Consider the following 18,372-nt stretch of genomic DNA (forward strand, 5'->3'; position numbering starts at 1 on the left):
AGTCGGTGTTTTAAGCATTGCGATTTTTCTGCCTCTTGACATAAAGCCCAATAGCTGTGTTTTCTGCTGAAATGTTTTGCAGATTGTATTTGGGTAGGTGGGTATGTAGTAGAAAACAGGCAGGGAAAAGGCGAGAAAAGGAGAGGAGAGAAAGGAATGGATCTATAAATCCTAGAAAATAGAGTATCTCGCCAGGAATAACACGACGAACGTGTTGCTCAGGAAGTAGTGGAGTGATAAGTAACGTAATGATTACAATTTGTTGGGAGCCTACACTATTTAACCTGATTTCTCTGATCTGAGTCTCATTTCACAAATTCTTTCAAGTGCCCTTCTGCGACGCCAAATATGACAACAGCAAATCGATAAGTGGTTGAAATGAAAGGGAATGCTGATTCTCCCGGAGGGTACAGAGCTCCCCTCACCACCAGCCTTATTTGAACTTGAACATTCCTTTGCACTGACTGTCTCAGAGGTGTTACCTTTCATTTTATTCGCAAGACAGAGGTAAGAATGTAGTTTGCGTGTGTGTTATCGATACAGGATATTTTTATGTGTATGGTCTTTATCAGAACCTGATCACAATCTTTTAAGAAACATACAGATATTAATGAAGACAATAGTATGGATAGGATGCTCAGGGACTGCATTCCAGCCTAACAGAGATAAAGGGAGAAACACAGTGTGTCTGTGTGTGTGTGTGTGTGTGTCTGTGCGCGCGCGCGCGCGTGTCCAAAAGATGCAAGTTATGGAAGAGGACTACTAGGACAGTGTAATCCCTTATTTCTGTAATAAAACGGAGAGAGAGCATGACAACAACAGCGTGCAGTTTAAAGTAAGATGGAGCTGAAATGCTGCGTTTAGCTGCCCCATTTGTGTGGAAATAGCATCGGTGTCCTTTGGCTCTTGTTTGTTTTCCCAGGTCGAATCCATTCACGCTGAAACAGTAGCTACATCACTAATAACTTAAAAGCCCAGCAGTAGTCTTAGATACTTTTTACCCTCTGATGCTAATTCATTGGTTAATCGATATGAACATTCGTGATCCTCTTTGGTTAAGCATTTAATCACTAATTTTAGAATGGTTATTCAGTAGTGAAGTCTATAAATTAGTTTTCATGCCACAGTTGTTATGCATATCTCTCCAAATTATTTAACTAGTGACATCTGCAGTATTTATTTTTTGCATGGGCATACGTTAGGTTCAGCAGACTTTTTCTTCCTTGCTTGTAGCTAGACAAATTCTTTCATTTCATAGTCGACCTGGGACCACTATTTGATTAGAGCCACACAGTACACAAATGAAGGTGAAATTAATCAAACCATGCACTCCAGGCTCAGGAATGCGCTCCTTAGCTGCTCATAGCATCAGTCACCTGCACTAACTGCCAGACAGAGTTAATGTAAAATGCCATGTAAGGGGCAATGTATATTGAAAAATGACACGCAAGTGAAGAAAACATCAAAGCAACAATTGCAATAAGCACTTCGGACTGATAATGTAACTAGAGGATATCGTATTTTCCATTAGTTACATTTATGACAATGTATAATCAATGGTTAATAATTCTAAGTTTTGTGTGTGTGTGTGTGTGTGTAATAATGCACAATATTCTTTAAACAATGTGTTTGCCTAGTAGGCTTTCACAGCATAAATGAAAAATCATTCAGTTGTAGGATAAAATGAAAAAAATGTGAACTGAATTATTCTGTACATCTGCTTTATTCGGTCCATTATGGAACTGAGCAAAACTTGGAATGATGTTTTGTCTAGTGTCCTGTTGAAGAAGATAGGCAGGAAAGACAGTTTGCAACTGAAAATTCAGATAGCTATATAAATAAATGCCTTCTTCTACAATACCGTGTGTTCATCCGTTACTGCTTAGCATCACTGAAAGATGTTTCAACTTTTATGCCTTGTTAGGGCTGCTTGTTAAGCGAAACATTTATAACTTGGGGCTAACTTTTCTTATGTAGATCTAAGTAATGTAAGTTGCTAAATTTAAAGGTACTAGACACACAGACGGGCATTGATGTAAGTAAGTAGACAGAAAGATACCCAGACCTTTAGACAGCTCATGGATAACAACAGACCTCATTTCTATCTTGGTAAAATCCCATTCTGCCGCAGCAAATTGGGTATTGTATTCCCTTGTGATGCTGAACATTAATTACTTGCTTGATAGGAGTATGACTGAAAATGTAAAAGAAGGATTAAGAGCTTGAAACGTATGTCCGGCTCCTTCCAGGCACTCGAGGAGGGAATGAAAAACACGCTGCATCTTATGCTACTGTGCAACCATTTGCATGTCTCGCAGCTGCTCACTTCAGCTGCACAAACTCGTTATGACAATTATTTTATAGAGAATATGTGTTGCAACCTGAATGATAAAGCAAATGAGACGGTTTGGTATTTAAAGACTGGAGCAAAGGCAAAGGCTTGGAAATGTAGCTAAAATAGTTATTTGCAGATATGTAAATAGGTGTTGCAGAAGTGAGCACATTTTTTCATCTTATTTGTTTTGTAAGTGGTTTCTGAATAAATGCTTTATGTACATGTTTATTTTAAGAAAATTGGCTACATTATTTATTTCCTTTTGAAGAATTCGTCGTTGTTATAAAAAAAAAGATCGATGAAATTGTTTCAAGACTGCCCTAGACAATGTCTGGGAAAACACTAGCATCTCAACTATGTAATAGCAGTCACACAAACTTTAGATATATACTGCTTGCATATTTCTCAACGGTATGTTATTTAGACAGTAAGACGGTTCTGGAAAAAATAAAATAAAAAAGAAGAAATACATTGAAATATAAATCGTGAACTTTAAGAAATATTAATACTCACTGGTACAATAATCATCTGGGAGCACCCAAAACTGTCCTAGCCAAGCCGAAATATTGTTCCATTTTATAAAAATTATAAACAGCCGTCTGTAAGAAAATGTCAGACTTCTGTGTGTGAATTACTTTATAAAGAACAGTTACATTCTTATATATATATATATATATATATATATATATATATATATATATATATATATATATATATATATACGCGCGCACAGACCCACGCACACAGAGAAGGTATGATGGCATCAGTTCCACTTCTCGCTTCTTGCAAACTTAAGTCAATTATTTGTATTAGCTACATTGAGGAGTATCCCGTTCCCTAGGAGGATGCTGTCGTCTGTCGCTGATTTTTATTTTATAAAATTATAGTTCCACGATACTTTTACTGCACAACCTTATCATCCACAAACTGACAATCTGCTAATATAAAACCAAGCTGTAGATTGAGATACTCAGAACTAAAATGTGCATTTTTCGGGATATTTACTATCAAAATGTTCAAGTTAATTAATTAAAGAAAAGGGAAGGCAAAACTCACAAGACATGCAACATCACATTTGCTCTAACAGTTTCAAATTGTCTGCCACAGCAACAGCTAGAAACTCTTTGAAATAGAAAAATTACGAATTCGCATCCACCCATCTGCAATGTCCAGGCCACTTGAGTGCTTGCTGTCTTTCTTGGATTTACTAGTGATAGGAACACTGGTGCACTACACAGTTAAAATGTTCGAGTTAATTATAAGTAAACTCTCTTGAAACAACAGCTGGGACATGGTGAGGCCACAGTATCAAAACAAAGATAATAATTCAGAAACAAAGGATTCCGGCACTTAACATAGCTCTCAACTGTCCAGATTTTCCTAAAGTCTTCAAATCTGTGTCTCATATTTTTGGTCTGTTACTCATAAAATCTGTGGTTTTCTGGAAATTCATTAAGGACCGAAGTCACTAAATAATGACAGACGTTTCAGTTTCAGACTTCATATCCTTCAGAAAAATGCAACTTTCTAAGTTAATAAGAGCAATTGTTAACACTTGTCTCCATTTTGGGGACTTTGAGGTCCGATTATTATTATTGGCTTTGTCCAGATTTATTGTGCTAAGAGGTTGAGAGCTATGCATTACCTGTATCAGACACATACACATACCATGAGGTATCATTTGCTACATTTTACACAATCTGTTCCAGTTTCTACTATTGATCTAACTACCTAAGAAGCATGTATTGCAATACTGACATCCACTGATTTGATTATTTGTTTTATCAGCTTACACATGATCTTTAGTGATGCATTTGAAATGCAAAATCCACTAATTCAAATTGCCCCAGTCACACTTACTACCTAATACCTGATAAATAGACACCGTGGCTTACTATGGCCAGAATATTTTCCCAACTGTGTAAGTTAATGCATGCTACATAGCTATGTACATAATTTACTTCAGAGAGGGAAATAATTCGCTAAAACAGCTTTTGTTTTAGTTGTAGGAGAAAACATCTACAAAGTATTCGTGCATACATTATTAAGCATACAGAGGGCAATACATGGGGAAAATCGTACACATTTAAGTATAAAGTGGTTTGGTACGATAACAATATGATATTGCGAGCATACAATTGATTAACTTGCTTGCACCTGTGTTTTTGTATGTGTCTGTGTGCGCACGCGAGAGAGAGACAGAGCGAGAGAGCATGTACACAGATACATAGATTCGTGTGTGAGCGTGCATGTGCATGTGTACATAAGTGTGCGTACATATATATATATATATATATATATATATATATATATATATATATATATATATATACACACACACACACACACACACAATGTTATGATTTTCATGAACAGCATTTCTGAAGCTTGATGGCACAGTCATTATTTATGCCACAGTTTGCGTGGCGTTTAATTTAAACAGACATTTATTTTTTTTTTGTTTATTTCTGCAGATATACAGACACAAACACTCCACTTAATGACTTATGCAAACGTTATAGTATAATTTTTGTTTTCATGTTACCCTTACCACTTCTGATTATTGTATCCCTATTTAATACAGTTAATGTGTATCTAAATTATTAAATAACTGACCTAAAACAAGTTCTTAAAAATAGGGGGCGTGACCTTTAGAAGAAACTATCCCCCGGCCCCCATATACACATATAGTGGCCATTCTTTTCAATCTTTTAGCGCAAGAAATCTGGACAAGGCCTAAAATAATGGGGTGTACAAAGGCCTAACAATAGTGGTAGATTTTAAATATTGCTATTACAAATTTAAGAAGTTACTAGTCATACCTCTCAACTGTACAGATTTTCGCAAATTGTCCAGATTCTTTCCTGTGTTTTTGATCTGTTTCTTATAAAATTGTGGTTTTCTGGCAAATCACTGAGGACTGATGTCAGAAAATTATGGCATATAGTTGAGATTCAGACTTCATAGCCTTCAGAAAATTCGTGTTAAAGCAAAACATTTTGTTCTATCAACGTTCTACGTTTGTATGAGCAATATTTAAAAAATGCCTCTATTTGTGCTCCTTTGCTCCCAACATTATAAATGGCTTTGTTCAGATTTGCTCTAAGAGGTTGATACACACACATGCGCGCCGCACACGCACTTGCACTAAGGATAGCATTGATGCTAATTGAAGAAAGCTGGGAAGTGGAACTGAAGTTAAAGCTCAAATTGCGGCATATACTTAATTCTACAGCACCGTTATTTATATATATGTATATATATATATATATATATATATATATATATATATATATGTATGTGTGTGTATATATATATATATATATATATATATATATATACATATATATCAGACGTAGTCATCCACAGAAGGCCCTCCTAAGCCTAAAGCTATCCAATGCCTTATCTCGTACCCATCACGGCACCAAGTGTTTTTGCTTCTCTATCCATGTTTTTTTTTCCTCACTTTTTCCTCCAGTTTTTCATTCACTGTAAAGCAAGGATTTAGTGCCTTCTTTTTCGCATTAGTTATTAAAAAGCAAGCTTGAGCGCATTCACTCACTCACGCTCGCGTACACACACACAAAATCACACACACACACCTACAAGACAGGCAGGAGGTGTACATTGTCTGTCACCCCGCATGTCAGCACACGCCCTGCCTTTCCCTTCTGTTCTTAACTAAGGCATTGACTTGTACCCTGCCTTGAGCCTATCGAGAAAACACACACACACTGTGACACACACATTAGCAGTCAGAGTCCTTCTTTCACAGCTCTCCTTTGAGTACCGTGTAATAACTCCTCCAGTACTGCCATCTTACTGTAGTGGTGTTTTTCTCCCATCAACTCCGCCCCTCCCTCCCTGGGCTCGTGGTTGCTCCTTACGTCACACATTTCCCAGTGCAGCCAGGGGCCGATAGTGAAGAAGCGGCTACGATTCACAGCCCCTAAGTAAGAGGCTGTGCAGCTGTAACTTTAACCGGAGGAGCTCTTGCTTCAATTTGTTGTCAATTTTATGTTACTTTATCCTAACTGCCCATGGGATTGGTAAACTGCTACGATTAATAAGTGAAGAGAAAGTGGGACAACTCCAGCCAGTCGACTTGTGTGTTACCGGTAAGTAGAGGCCACCCTTCTTTGGATGTGGTGTAATGCAGCTATTAGGATGTGTTCCACTTTTGTATTTTTCAAGCATTCTAAATAACGCCTGACGGTGGTACAAAACAGTGATGTCTTTGGTGAGCTTTATGCGGTTCGTTTTATTAGATCGTGTCAATAACTGCTAGCAAGTACAGATTCATGCCGTGTATCCATGTTTACAAACCATCTAGTGCAAACTCGGTAACATTTCAGACGTACGTATGACTTGTAAACTTAAAAGATATTCCATAATAATAGGCATTATCGCCAGAGCTGTATCGCCGTATACATTTTGAGTTTAGAGGTGCAGCACCTTTATTCCTGAGTATTTATTTCATGTAACTAATTATGTTCGTTAACCGGGTGGGTAGGCTGGTCCAGGGACCCTTTTTGAGTCACGGCCTGGACGCTGAAGCACAATAGCAATTTACACATGCATAATGTAAAAGCACATATGCACAGTGAACTATAAGGCCAAAATACTTATATATATATATATATATATATATATATATATATATATATATATATATATATATATATATATATATATATATATATATATATATATATAATCGACTTCACTGGAAAGTATACTTACAATGACAAAGGCAGAGCAATTAGAAGTAAGAAAGTCTACTTAACAGGTTACTTAAAAAGTTTAACATCTTGTGGCGTAACTCTTTCCAGCTGTTAAATAGTAATAGAAGATTAACTTCATTTATGTGGAATTGCAAATTGCTTGTCAAATGAAAAAAAGGTTGTGGAATATGACAGACAATACGTTCTTGCAGCATATCAAGACTATAGTGTACACATAAAAAAAAAGGATGTTATAGTAAGGAGACAGAGATAAGTTATTAGCACTGTAAAAGTCATAAAATGAGTGAAGAAAATTAGAGACAAAAGAGAGTAACGGAGATCAGAGAAGGAAAGAAAGGATAATATGGTAGCAATATTGTGTTTGATCTATGGGAGTTACTTTAGCAGGAAGAAAGCATGCTAGATGTCATGAGGAGTGTGTTTGGGAGATTATCCTTTGTCTAGATTACATGAACATTTGTAGGTTTCTTTTAGGTAGTCATATGGTTTCCCTCTAAACGCCTTGTAGTTCACTACCTTGTCTGTTTCTTGTGGAAGGCTGTTGGCAGGAGCATTTTTTTTCTAAAGCTTGTTTCAAATAATGGTAATAACGCCCAATAACTAAATAAGTCAGTTAACGTGAATTATTCAGTATTTTTAAGGTCAATTTTCTTTTGTAACATAGGTTGACTTTTTAAATGTGAAACAAAGCACGAAGTAAGCAAGTCATTTAGTTAAACATGCTACCTTTTAACACGGAATGCACCAACAGCGCTGTAGGAAAATCAAAACAAGATTATTAAGTGTGATTTAAATTAGCCAGTACCTTGCGTAGTAAATGCATGGCCTCAGTATCTCATTCACAAAGGTTTCAAAACCCAGATGTAAATCCAATAATAACTGCAGTGCAAATAAAAAGGACTTCCTCAGCTCAGTAACACAATGGCAAGACTGTGATTATCCTCGGCTCTGGGCCAGATAAAAGTCAGTTATGCAGAACATAAGCAAATATTATTGCATCTTATTATGATCCCTTCCACCTGTATCGCTGCTGTCATTGAAAGCTTTATTTTTGGTGACTGCAAGACTGAGTACGAGGAATATGCTGCTGCCTATTAATACCTAGAAAATGTAACAACGTTAACAGCAGCTAACGGCAATAGAACTATGGCAAACTACTTGTCGCTATTACAGCTCTGAGCTTTATTTACCCCTGGCACTATACCTAAGCAATGTGTTGTTGTGCAGCCAGAAACCATTAAACTGTGTTGCAATGTTGCTGGTTTCAAGATTGCCAAGACCTTTTATATTTATTAGTTAGATAACGTGTTAAGTTTTATATTTCTTTTTACAGAAATACGAATTTATTTGCAGAATCAACTCACCAGCCAATTCGCTATCTTGCAAATGGTCAAAGAAATATTAGAAAAAAATATACACATTTCGAAATGAGTTATAGGCTTTTACCATTTGGTCTGAAATATATTATAATCATGGATTTACATTTAATTTTGTAATGACGTTGCAGCCCAGGATTGTGATGTTTTAAGGAAGTGCATTAAACTGCACAAAAATGGGCTTAGCTAAGTAGCATTAGGAGCCTCACACATGTATGTGAAATCATTGAAAGGCAGTAGCTTGTTTGTAGTCAGTTGCGGCACGAAGTTTGTACAGCAGGACTTCGCTCTGTGTAACAAGAAACAGCGTTTTCCTTAAAGCATACGTGGAGGAAAGAGCCACTGGTAAAACGCATAGTAAAGATTTTACATGTTAACATAGCAGTTTATTGAGCTATTTTAAATTAAAGCTAAAGCTATTCTTGTAAAATATGTCATCCGTCTTAAATAGAGCGTGTATTGTTTGCTTAATATGCTGTGGTAAATATAATACATGCACTTATTAACAAAAAATGATACAGACATTTATTACCAAAAGTTATGTAGATATCTTTTAGTATTTATTTCCCTGGTTCTAGCGGAATGGATGCACTGAATGTATTCGTTTATTGTTTGCTCCGTTAAGTATCTCAGTAAATAGATCAGAACAGCTGAAGTCGTGTGTGTGTGTGTGTGTGTGTGTAAACGCGTGGATGTGTGTGTGCCTGTCTGTGATGGTCTGTAGAGAATTAATGTGATGATATGCAAATTTTCCCCTGAAATTATCATAAGCAAACATTTGAAGCCTGGGCTAATAAAATCCCATCTGTGTTACTTCATATCGAGTTAGTAGAGAGCGGTGATAATGAATTTTGTAATATCTTACCAACAGACATCTCAATCAGTGTCTAATCCCATGATTTTACAGCGGGATCGGTAAACCTGCTGCCGACCTTCTACCACTGCAGTTCTTTGGCACAAACCTTGGAAATCCCTAATGGACTTGAGAGCAGGATGCTGATTTAGTCAGTTTCCGGACTGGGTTTAATACTGCAAATATACAAAGGCAAGATTTCCATCCCTAAAAGGCCTGTGCATACAGTTGTCAGGTTAAGAACAGGAGGCAAGCGTTAATCTTTATAATAACTTCAGATAACACTTACCTGTAATTCTGATTATAAGTAATGCGTCATGTAACAAAAGTGAACTAGTGGTCATAACCCGTGTTTGCTAGTAGTTGTTCAAACCTCTCTTCTTTCAGCTTCGATCTAGGTGTGCATAACTCTCAAGTGTACCTCATTTGGGATCTTAAAAAGTTCATGTTCCACAAAGTTCTACATTGAAAGAATCTGTCACACATTCAGTATTCGGAATTTTTTAACTGATAGTCATGGGTAAATAGAAATGAGTCACATTCATTCATTAAAATATTTTTTTATAAGTAAAACCAGCATATTTTAGCCATCATATGACCTTCCTAGTTGAAGCTGACTATTCCCTCAGAGTGGAAAAACAGTGAAATGAATACAATAAGTGACAATGCAGCTGTCAACGTCTGAACAAGAATCGCATTTACTGAAAATAAGCACATTTTTATTTGTGTCCAAGACCTGCACTGCGCATACCTCTCAACTGTACAGATTTTTGCAGAATGCCCAGATTTTGACTCATACTTTTAGACTGTTCCTCATAAAATGTGTGGTTTTCTGGCAAGTCGCTGAGGACTGAAGTCACTAATTAATTACATACATTTGAGTTTCATGCTTTATAACCTTCATAAAATGTATGCTAACGCAAATACTGGTATTCTTGCAACGTTGTAAAGTTGCTTAGAGGAACAGTTAAAATCGGTACCTATTTTGCGGGGGTATTTATCCCCCATTATTTTAGACTTTGTCCAGATTTCTTGCGCTAAGAGGTTGAGTGGTATGACCTGCAGAGAAAGCAGAAGTTATTGTACTACCCCGAAGAACATGGACAATTCGGGATTTTAACACATTTTCATTCACGGTGAACAGTAAACTCGGACTCCTGTTCCTGAAATGTTAATCACCTATCTTGATTTTCACTTAAATTCTCTTTTGACCAGTTGAGATCTACAAACGTTTAGTAGAAAGATAAACAACGTACTATCTGTTCATGTCAAATTGTCAATAATAGTTAATGATATAGTGTTGGACTTAATGTTAACAGCAACAATCTTAACATGTGTGATTACAAACTATGTGGGGGAATGATTTAGCTCGCTTGTCCACTTGTTGCTGTGAAGGCAAAAAGCCTGTTTTACGAGGTCTGACACAAACGATTTTTTAGCAACCAGTGGATTTAGAAACACCTTCACTATAATTCCCTTTTCAGTTTCATTAAGTCACACTGAAGGAATAGACCAGTTTTCAGAATTGTTTTTATTTTTCTGTGACAGCCTGCAGTCATGCTATGTACGTTTTCTTAATTATCTTAATATCTTAGACTGTAATCAGGAGGGTTTAGTCCTGCTCCTAAACCTTGAATGGCTGTTGTTACTTAAAGAAGAGCAAGTATAAACTGTAATGTAGTTGACGTGCTTTCCACTGCGGGTAGCACATTTGTGTGCGTATGCACGTAGACACAGAACTGCAGAATTTTAATGTATGTGGCTTGGGTCCGAATGGCAGGCAAAACTTAGCTGCTGACAGATGTAGACGCGCGCACACACGCACACACACACGCACACACACGCACACACACACACACACCAAATAGATAACCTGTCTTTAATTTTAACTATCCTACTCTAAAGGTGATTTGGATCAAATTTCAGTGAAGTGTACTATTTTTTTCTGGAAAATGACTGGGACTGTAAGCATAACAGATGACTGCTGGTTTCAGTTATGCTTTTTGTTTGACTGGACATTTGCTAAATGTGTTCACCGATGCTGTCAGCTTATTTTAGTGTAATTTTGAAGTTATCTCAGTGTAAAATGATGTCTTTGTTTAACGATAAATACATCAAAGTATGCTATTTTAATTATCAGAGAGCACCATAGTAGAACTGCGTCTTTTTAATTCCAGATATTCGATCATTTCAATGTTTTACAGAAAAGGGGTTAAACAAGAAATGGAACCAAACTGCCGCAAACTTGTTTCGGCTTCTGTCCAGTTAGGTAAGGCACGTTCTTCGTTCACTGGAAAGGTAGTAAGTATTATGTGCAAGTGTGCACTTCTGATTGTGAGTTAGTGATAGAACTAAAATTGCACTTTAGACAACATTGCCAAACATTTATAGTTAAACGTTGCTGTTTTAATTTTCAAATTGTTGTAGCGTGCCAGCAGCCTGTAGTGGAATGTCTGTTTTCTAAAGATCCTGAAATTAAAAAAGTGGAACTTAATCTAAGCGATGCTATGGATTCCAGGAAAGAAAGCAAATTGTTTCCTAAGCAGCATCACGGATCCAATGGTAAGGGAAGTTGTACAATATATTTGATTAACCTGTATGATCCTTTAAAACTTCAGCTCAGATTGCTTTAGTGCATTGTATAAAAAGGTAAAATAGTGTTGCACACAAGAGAGCGTTAAATATTTTCAGTCTGTGTAGCCGGTTCGCTGTTGTGGAGCTGTGTTAAGGCGCCATCTGGTGCTTGTAAGCTGCATTGCACGCCAGGAATTCAGGAACTAAGCCATGTGCAATATGTGGACTTGTCTCGTAGGTTATCACGCTTCTGAGATTGTGTGTGCGTGTGTGTGTGTGTGTGTGTGTGTGTGTGTGTGTTTAGGACTCAGTACATGTTAGTTGTGCAGGTAACGCAGCAAATTATAAGGTGTCAGTATCATCCCTGTATCCCTCATTGCCACACTCAGGAGCAAAGTCCAAAATAATCACGGGCAAACGCCTCAGATCAATAACATCTTTTTTAATATTGGTGCTGCTGGTTTGGAAAATCAATACAGTAAAAGGACATAGACTAAACATACCTTTTTTGATATGCATGTAACTTTAATGGTTGGCATTGTTTTTTGAACACAGTCCGTCCCTATTTCTCGGGAAAACACTGTTTTTAAGGGTGTGCAACAAGAAATACATTCATAATAATACTCATTTATGAGGCTTACTTAATCTAATTTGAAAAGAAAATTTGTGTTTGTAGCTTGTGTGTTTTGTATGCGTCTAATGCCTTTAAATAAATAGAGAAGTTAATTTTCCATATGGAACTACGCATGGTGAAATATATGTAAATGCAGCTGAATAAGGGGACCTTATTTTTGATATATGTATATACATATATATATATATATATATATATATATATATATATATATATATATATATATATATATATATAAGGCGTACACAGTCTTATGTCCCACCTGCACATCTTTCAACAAAGTAAGAGCACAGAATGTATTAACTTGCATTTCTGTAACTGTTTTGTCAGTTATACGTTAATGACTGCAACAAACTGCCCCCCCTCAAAAAAAAATCCTCAAATTTAAGAAGGAAACGGTAACATTATGGGGCAAAATCTGGACTGTCCCTGAAAAAAATACGTGAGAGTTATGCAGTATGAAGTGAAGTATTAATGAAGTATTCGGGAAGAAAAACGGTCTGGTAGGTAAGGTGAGCAGAAGTTAAATTATTTGAAACCATCCATTCAGTAAGGACAAAACGAAAGGGTGTGCAGCTTAATCTCCAACTGATCGACGTGCATCATATGGCATTGGCAACTTCCTTAAATAATTTCTTCGAATCTTGGTATACACGTATTCTATATATTATCTAAAAATATTGCAAGATTGTATTGTACTACTGTTACAATGCCTTTTATATTATCAGCACTTTAATAACGATGCACACACTTTGTGAAGTGATTTGCATAAACATTTTCAAGATGTAATACCATTCTATCAACAGACTGATATTTTGAAAGCCGATCATCCATCGCAAATGTGCTCTGTAAGTCTTAATGGAGACCTTCAGCTGAGCCCTAAAATTAAATCACTACAGCATGATGACTAAAACAAAAGCAACAAAATGTTTTATGTGTTGAAACAAACTGTTCTTACGTATATTACTACATCAGAAGCAGTGGACAGTAACTATATATTTGATTACAATATTGGTAGCAGAAGAGCATCCATGTAGTTAGGCTTTCTGGTTTAATTCTCTTTTCCCGACTCTAACATTAACTGACTGGGTGCCTGAAGTAAAGCTTTTGTCTTTGTATTGTTTATTGAGTGTTGGTGTGCAACATCCTAAATTAAAACATAGAGTCGTGCATATAACTCACCAGTATGTTAATTGATGAAACAGTCCATCGATAGTAGCCCGTGTCCTGATGTGGGGAAATCAATCCTAATGTTGGTGGCGAAGCGTTAATCAGTGGGTAAACAATCGACAATGCAAATGTTGTGTGTGCGGTGATGTGCATAACTACACATGTATTCAAACGCAACTTAATTTCAATAAATGCAGTATAGTGCGCATATAGCTCATTTGTATAACCACGCGAAGGGGTATGCTGCAAGATTTACACAATGAAAAGCCAATATAAGTTTAAAAGTGAAATTGTTTCCACCAAGAGGTAATAACTGCAGTTATTTGAAATGTGTATGGTTAAAAACAAAAAAGAAAAAAATAGTAAATGCCAAAAAGGTATTCAAACACCGCTAGCAATATATACATTTTGAAATGCATTTTCATATGAATTACATTGTAGCAGAAATAAATATTAATAGTTTTTCAGTTGTATAGTTCTTCATAAGCATATTTAAAAATCACATCGATTGAACAGTGATGGATTACAAAACAGGTAATCACATTTCTTTTGTAAGGATTGCTTAATGTGCTCTTCCTTATGTCCTCACACATCTCCACAGCTTGCAGTTTTCAGACCCGCACAACAAACGGCCACTTCAGTACCTTACATCAGAGTATTAATATGGTTTCACACAGTTACACCCATGGCAGAACAGCTTCCATCAGGACTCTTCGGTGTATTGCAACAATCAATATCATTTGATTTTGTAGAGCAAAGCAATTATTTGAAACGTACACACATGTTTGTGTGTTATAGGAAATAATTACTAGGCCACTGCAAATGTCCTGTTTATAATAATTCATATTTGCTTTCTCTCTCTCTCTCTCTCTCTCTCTCTCTCTCTCTTTCTCTATCTCTCTCTCTTTACATATACATAAAACGTGTGTGTGTTTATATACACATATACGCTCTCAAGAATGTAGATGCTTACTGTAGTACGCATTAAATCGGTATATCCACTGATGTACATGCAGTATATTTATTATGTAGTTACAGCATCTTTGATTGCTTTTATTTACTGCTGCAATTTCACTTAGTAATTTCTGTTACACTCGGAGTAGCACAAGGGCCTTCTTTGTTACAGTATGGTTATGTTTAGTCAGTTGCCAACAAATACTTTTAAATGCAGTCAGGCTGGATTGGGTATATGAAGAAGCCAATGATAATTATTTGCACGTACATTTTAAATACAATTACTAATAAAACATTTATTTAAAGGAGTTAAAATATTTGGTGCAACCAACCACTTCCACATGAATGTGCATTTTCTAAATTTCATGGTCAGATTGTGTAATTAAAAGTGTAGATTATATTATAGTCTGCACAATTACTTATTCTACTATATTTTATCGTTTTAAAAGCAAATAGATTGTTATTATTAAAGTACATTCCAATGGGTTGTAGTCTGAAAAGAATGAAGCAGATTTTGAGCTTGCTTTTCACCTACTTCTGGTTATTGCATTTGTTTAATTTACACTGTCATTATGTAAGGTGTAATGGTTCACATCAGTGTTGGAAAATATGTATTTCTCAGTGGTACTTGTGAAGTGCTGGCTGACTACTACATGCACGTTTTTGCTTGTGTGTTTGGATGATTTGGTGATTTGTGCTTATTGCTGTTTTCTGTCTTGCAGAATCTTTCAAAGGGCCATTCCATGGTGTGTTGGTATCATTAAACACATTTTTTAAAGTAATAACATACGTTTTTCATTGCTGTGCGTAGCACACCACTTGTATTGTTTTAGGCAAACTTAAGGGGAATGAGAAGCAAATCAGAGAAGGAAACTATGGACCTACTATCACATTTATTTTAATAATTGTTCTAGCACGCTGAAGAATAAAAGATTACTTGCCTGTGAGTTGCTGATTATACGTATAGTCCTGATCAGTGAACTGCGATTTTCCACAGCCTGATTGTAATATATGCGGTAGTTGTTGGACTGGCTCTAGGGAAAACTAAATGTATAATGAAAGCTTATTCGTGAGCAGGAATATACTAATGGAACAATTTGATGTCTTCTTAATCCTATGTAAAAAGCTTTGTCGTCTTCCTAATATTGACTGAATGGTTAATTAATGGCTCTTCATCTTGGAGAAATAACCAGTAATCCAAGATAGGGGAAAGACAGCAGACCAAAGGTAAAATACATCAGGACTAACTGAAGATCGCACCTAAGTGTCAGTTTATCCATTTAGAAGAGCGATAAATTAAGAAAGAGTGATCTTCACGAAGATAAAATAAGAGTTTAAAAAGTCACAATGCCATGAAGCTCAGAGCTCACGTACAGTTCTTGAGGAATATACTGTATAGGGGTCCCAGCTACTATTGTAACTTATATTTTTTGTGTATATAGGAGCGCAGTGGTTCGCGTATAGCACGCCTGTTTATGATTAGTCTGTCTCAAACACGCACGCACGCATTACGCACACGCGCGCGCACAAACGCACGCACGAAACTGGTAGAGGAGCAGAGAACAAAGGCGTTTTGAATTTGGCCATTTCTTGGTGTTTTCACTGCAGAAATTCCTTTTCTAAATATATGTATCGAATAAATAAATAATGAAGCTGCAGTAACAATTAAAATTCGTTAAATGCTGGAAGGAAAGAACAATACCGCCCCACCCACCCCATTTTTGGCACTTTTATTTAGATAGTACATTTTCTCCTCAGTGTAATGATAAAAATATAAGGCAACGCCAGTAATTATAAATAAAAAGTGAGGAAGAGGAAGGGTTAATTTTAGCACTTACATTGTTAGTGTTTTTTTTTGGATGTTTCACTTTGCATGTTGTGCATAAATAGATATGTGTAATGTACTTTGGAAACAACATATCATGAGGGACCCACCCAATTTTTTTTCTTTGTTAGATGCAGTTTGTTAAGCGTATGTAAATGCTTAATCTGTCAAAATGTTTCCATAAATCATCATGCTCAAAGTAAAATTCCTCGAGCGTCAGTAGCTCGCAGAAAATAAACAGAAGAACGACGTAACGCAGAACTCCTGAAAGCCGCTGCGAGTAGCGGTTTTACGCAAGCAATGACTATTTTTTAGAGAGATTCTATCTTATTCGACTTGGTGTGACCGTGGGGTTGGTTGGTATACATAAGTTAGCGGTGAAGGGTGGGGGGAGGACAAAACAAGAGAGTTTAACACTTTTTGTCCGTTCTTTTGGAACATCGACTTTCAGGAAGTTGGCATTTCATACCAGAACTATAAAAATAAACCTTCTGTCAGGCCTCATCATCCATACTGCAGTGTAGAATTCAATTTAGAAAAAAATACGTGTTTAAAAATGTATCTGCTCATTTTGAGCATGCACTCTTAAGTTTCCTTTGATTTTATTTGAAAATAATATATATCTGCATAATTAAGTCATAGCAAAAGAAACAAAGCAGTAGTACCTCCACTGTGCGATAATGGAGAGCACTGGACTGAGCATAACGTGTATCTATACATCATTGCAGTTATCCATTAAGTATTGTCCACCACCTTTTCTCGCAACATTCTGAGAGAAAACAAAACCAAGTAAGAGGTATGCCTGAAGAGACGTGCCCAAAAATACAGACTGCAATCTCAACTACGAGTAAGCTTCGTAACTGCTAACTGCAACTTTTAAATGCTGGAGGGGGGTATCCAAGATTTGTGTTGAAGTATAACTAACACATTTAGACATTATAGTACCTGCTAACCCAGATATAATGGAGTGCACTGCAGTAAAATAATGTGTTTGCGATCATTAAATGTTATGGGAGCAGTGCGCATGCGTCCAACTACGCTTCTGCCGTAAAAAAATCAACCATCACGCAAGTACACTATTTCAGTCAAGTTCTCTCCACTATCGCCCTCTCTCAGACTTTATCGGAAATCAAGCCATATTGTAAATGTGAATTAATTACTGACAACGTTTCATTTTTTACTGGAGAGCGCAATGTCCCTGTTATACACATGACAGCAACAGCTGATGTATAGCAGGGTCTTTCTGTCTTGTTTGGCATCTAGCAGAGTTTTTTAGGAAGGCAGACTTCATAAAGAGCAAGTACCTGCTAATTCATAAACAACTGCCCCATGTGGTAATATAGGAAACAATGGACAACGTTAACGTTTCTGTCTCAATGTTCACGGCTCATTCCTGACATGTGGCCACTGCCTGTGTGGAGTTTACAAGTTTTTCCTGTGTCTGAGTGAGTTTTCCCCTGGTAGTACAGTACAACAAGCTGGTGGATTGACCACCCCGGACTAGTGTCCTTGTGCACTGCACTTGCTCTTGCCCTTGTGACTCATGTATTTGCCGTTGCCCTAGTGACTCGGATATTTGCTTAAGCGAGTCCACGATTAAAACGAGATTAAAATTTAAAATGAGTAGAATACAACTGGGAATAAAAAAGATGGTGTTAATAAAGCATTACCCGATTAAGGCACATGAAACAGCATGACTGGAAAACAGTAAAACACACGCGCGCGCATTGTGTGTTTATTTGATTTTACATGGAGGATGTACAGTTCGTACAGACATGCTTATATATTGTTTGTTAAAGCACCGTGGTTGTTCGTGCCTCCACTGATAAATCTATATGCATTTTTAGCAGACCCACCCTCAATAAACTTTAATAATGCTGCACGCGTATATCAGTTTCCCCGTAAA

At 36.6% G+C, this 18,372-nt stretch overlaps 1 protein-coding gene across 5 annotated transcripts in view; it reads left to right on the forward strand.

Moving 5' to 3' along the window:
- The first annotated feature begins 490 nt into the window (after window positions 1-490).
- PITX2 (paired like homeodomain 2) overlaps window positions 491-18,372 on the forward strand; it is an 88,063-nt gene continuing 70,181 nt past the window's right edge. The window contains exons 1-3 of one of the 5 annotated variants that reach the window (XM_044061454.1): window positions 491-507; window positions 11,487-11,578; window positions 11,737-11,871. In XM_044061454.1, coding sequence (XP_043917389.1) covers window positions 11,503-11,578; window positions 11,737-11,871 — 211 coding nt within the window. In that variant the 5' untranslated portion in view covers window positions 491-507; window positions 11,487-11,502. Of the gene's footprint in view, window positions 508-6,061; window positions 6,454-11,486; window positions 11,579-11,736; window positions 11,872-18,372 lie in introns of those variants that run through there. The other 4 variants (XM_044061455.1, XM_044061459.1, XM_044061460.1 and 1 more) reach the window with 4 other exon arrangements.

This window comes from Protopterus annectens, chromosome 2.part0 (genome assembly GCF_019279795.1).
Source record: "Protopterus annectens isolate FY-2018-M chromosome 2.part0, PAN1.0, whole genome shotgun sequence".
Classification (NCBI taxonomy): Eukaryota; Metazoa; Chordata; order Ceratodontiformes; family Protopteridae; genus Protopterus; species Protopterus annectens.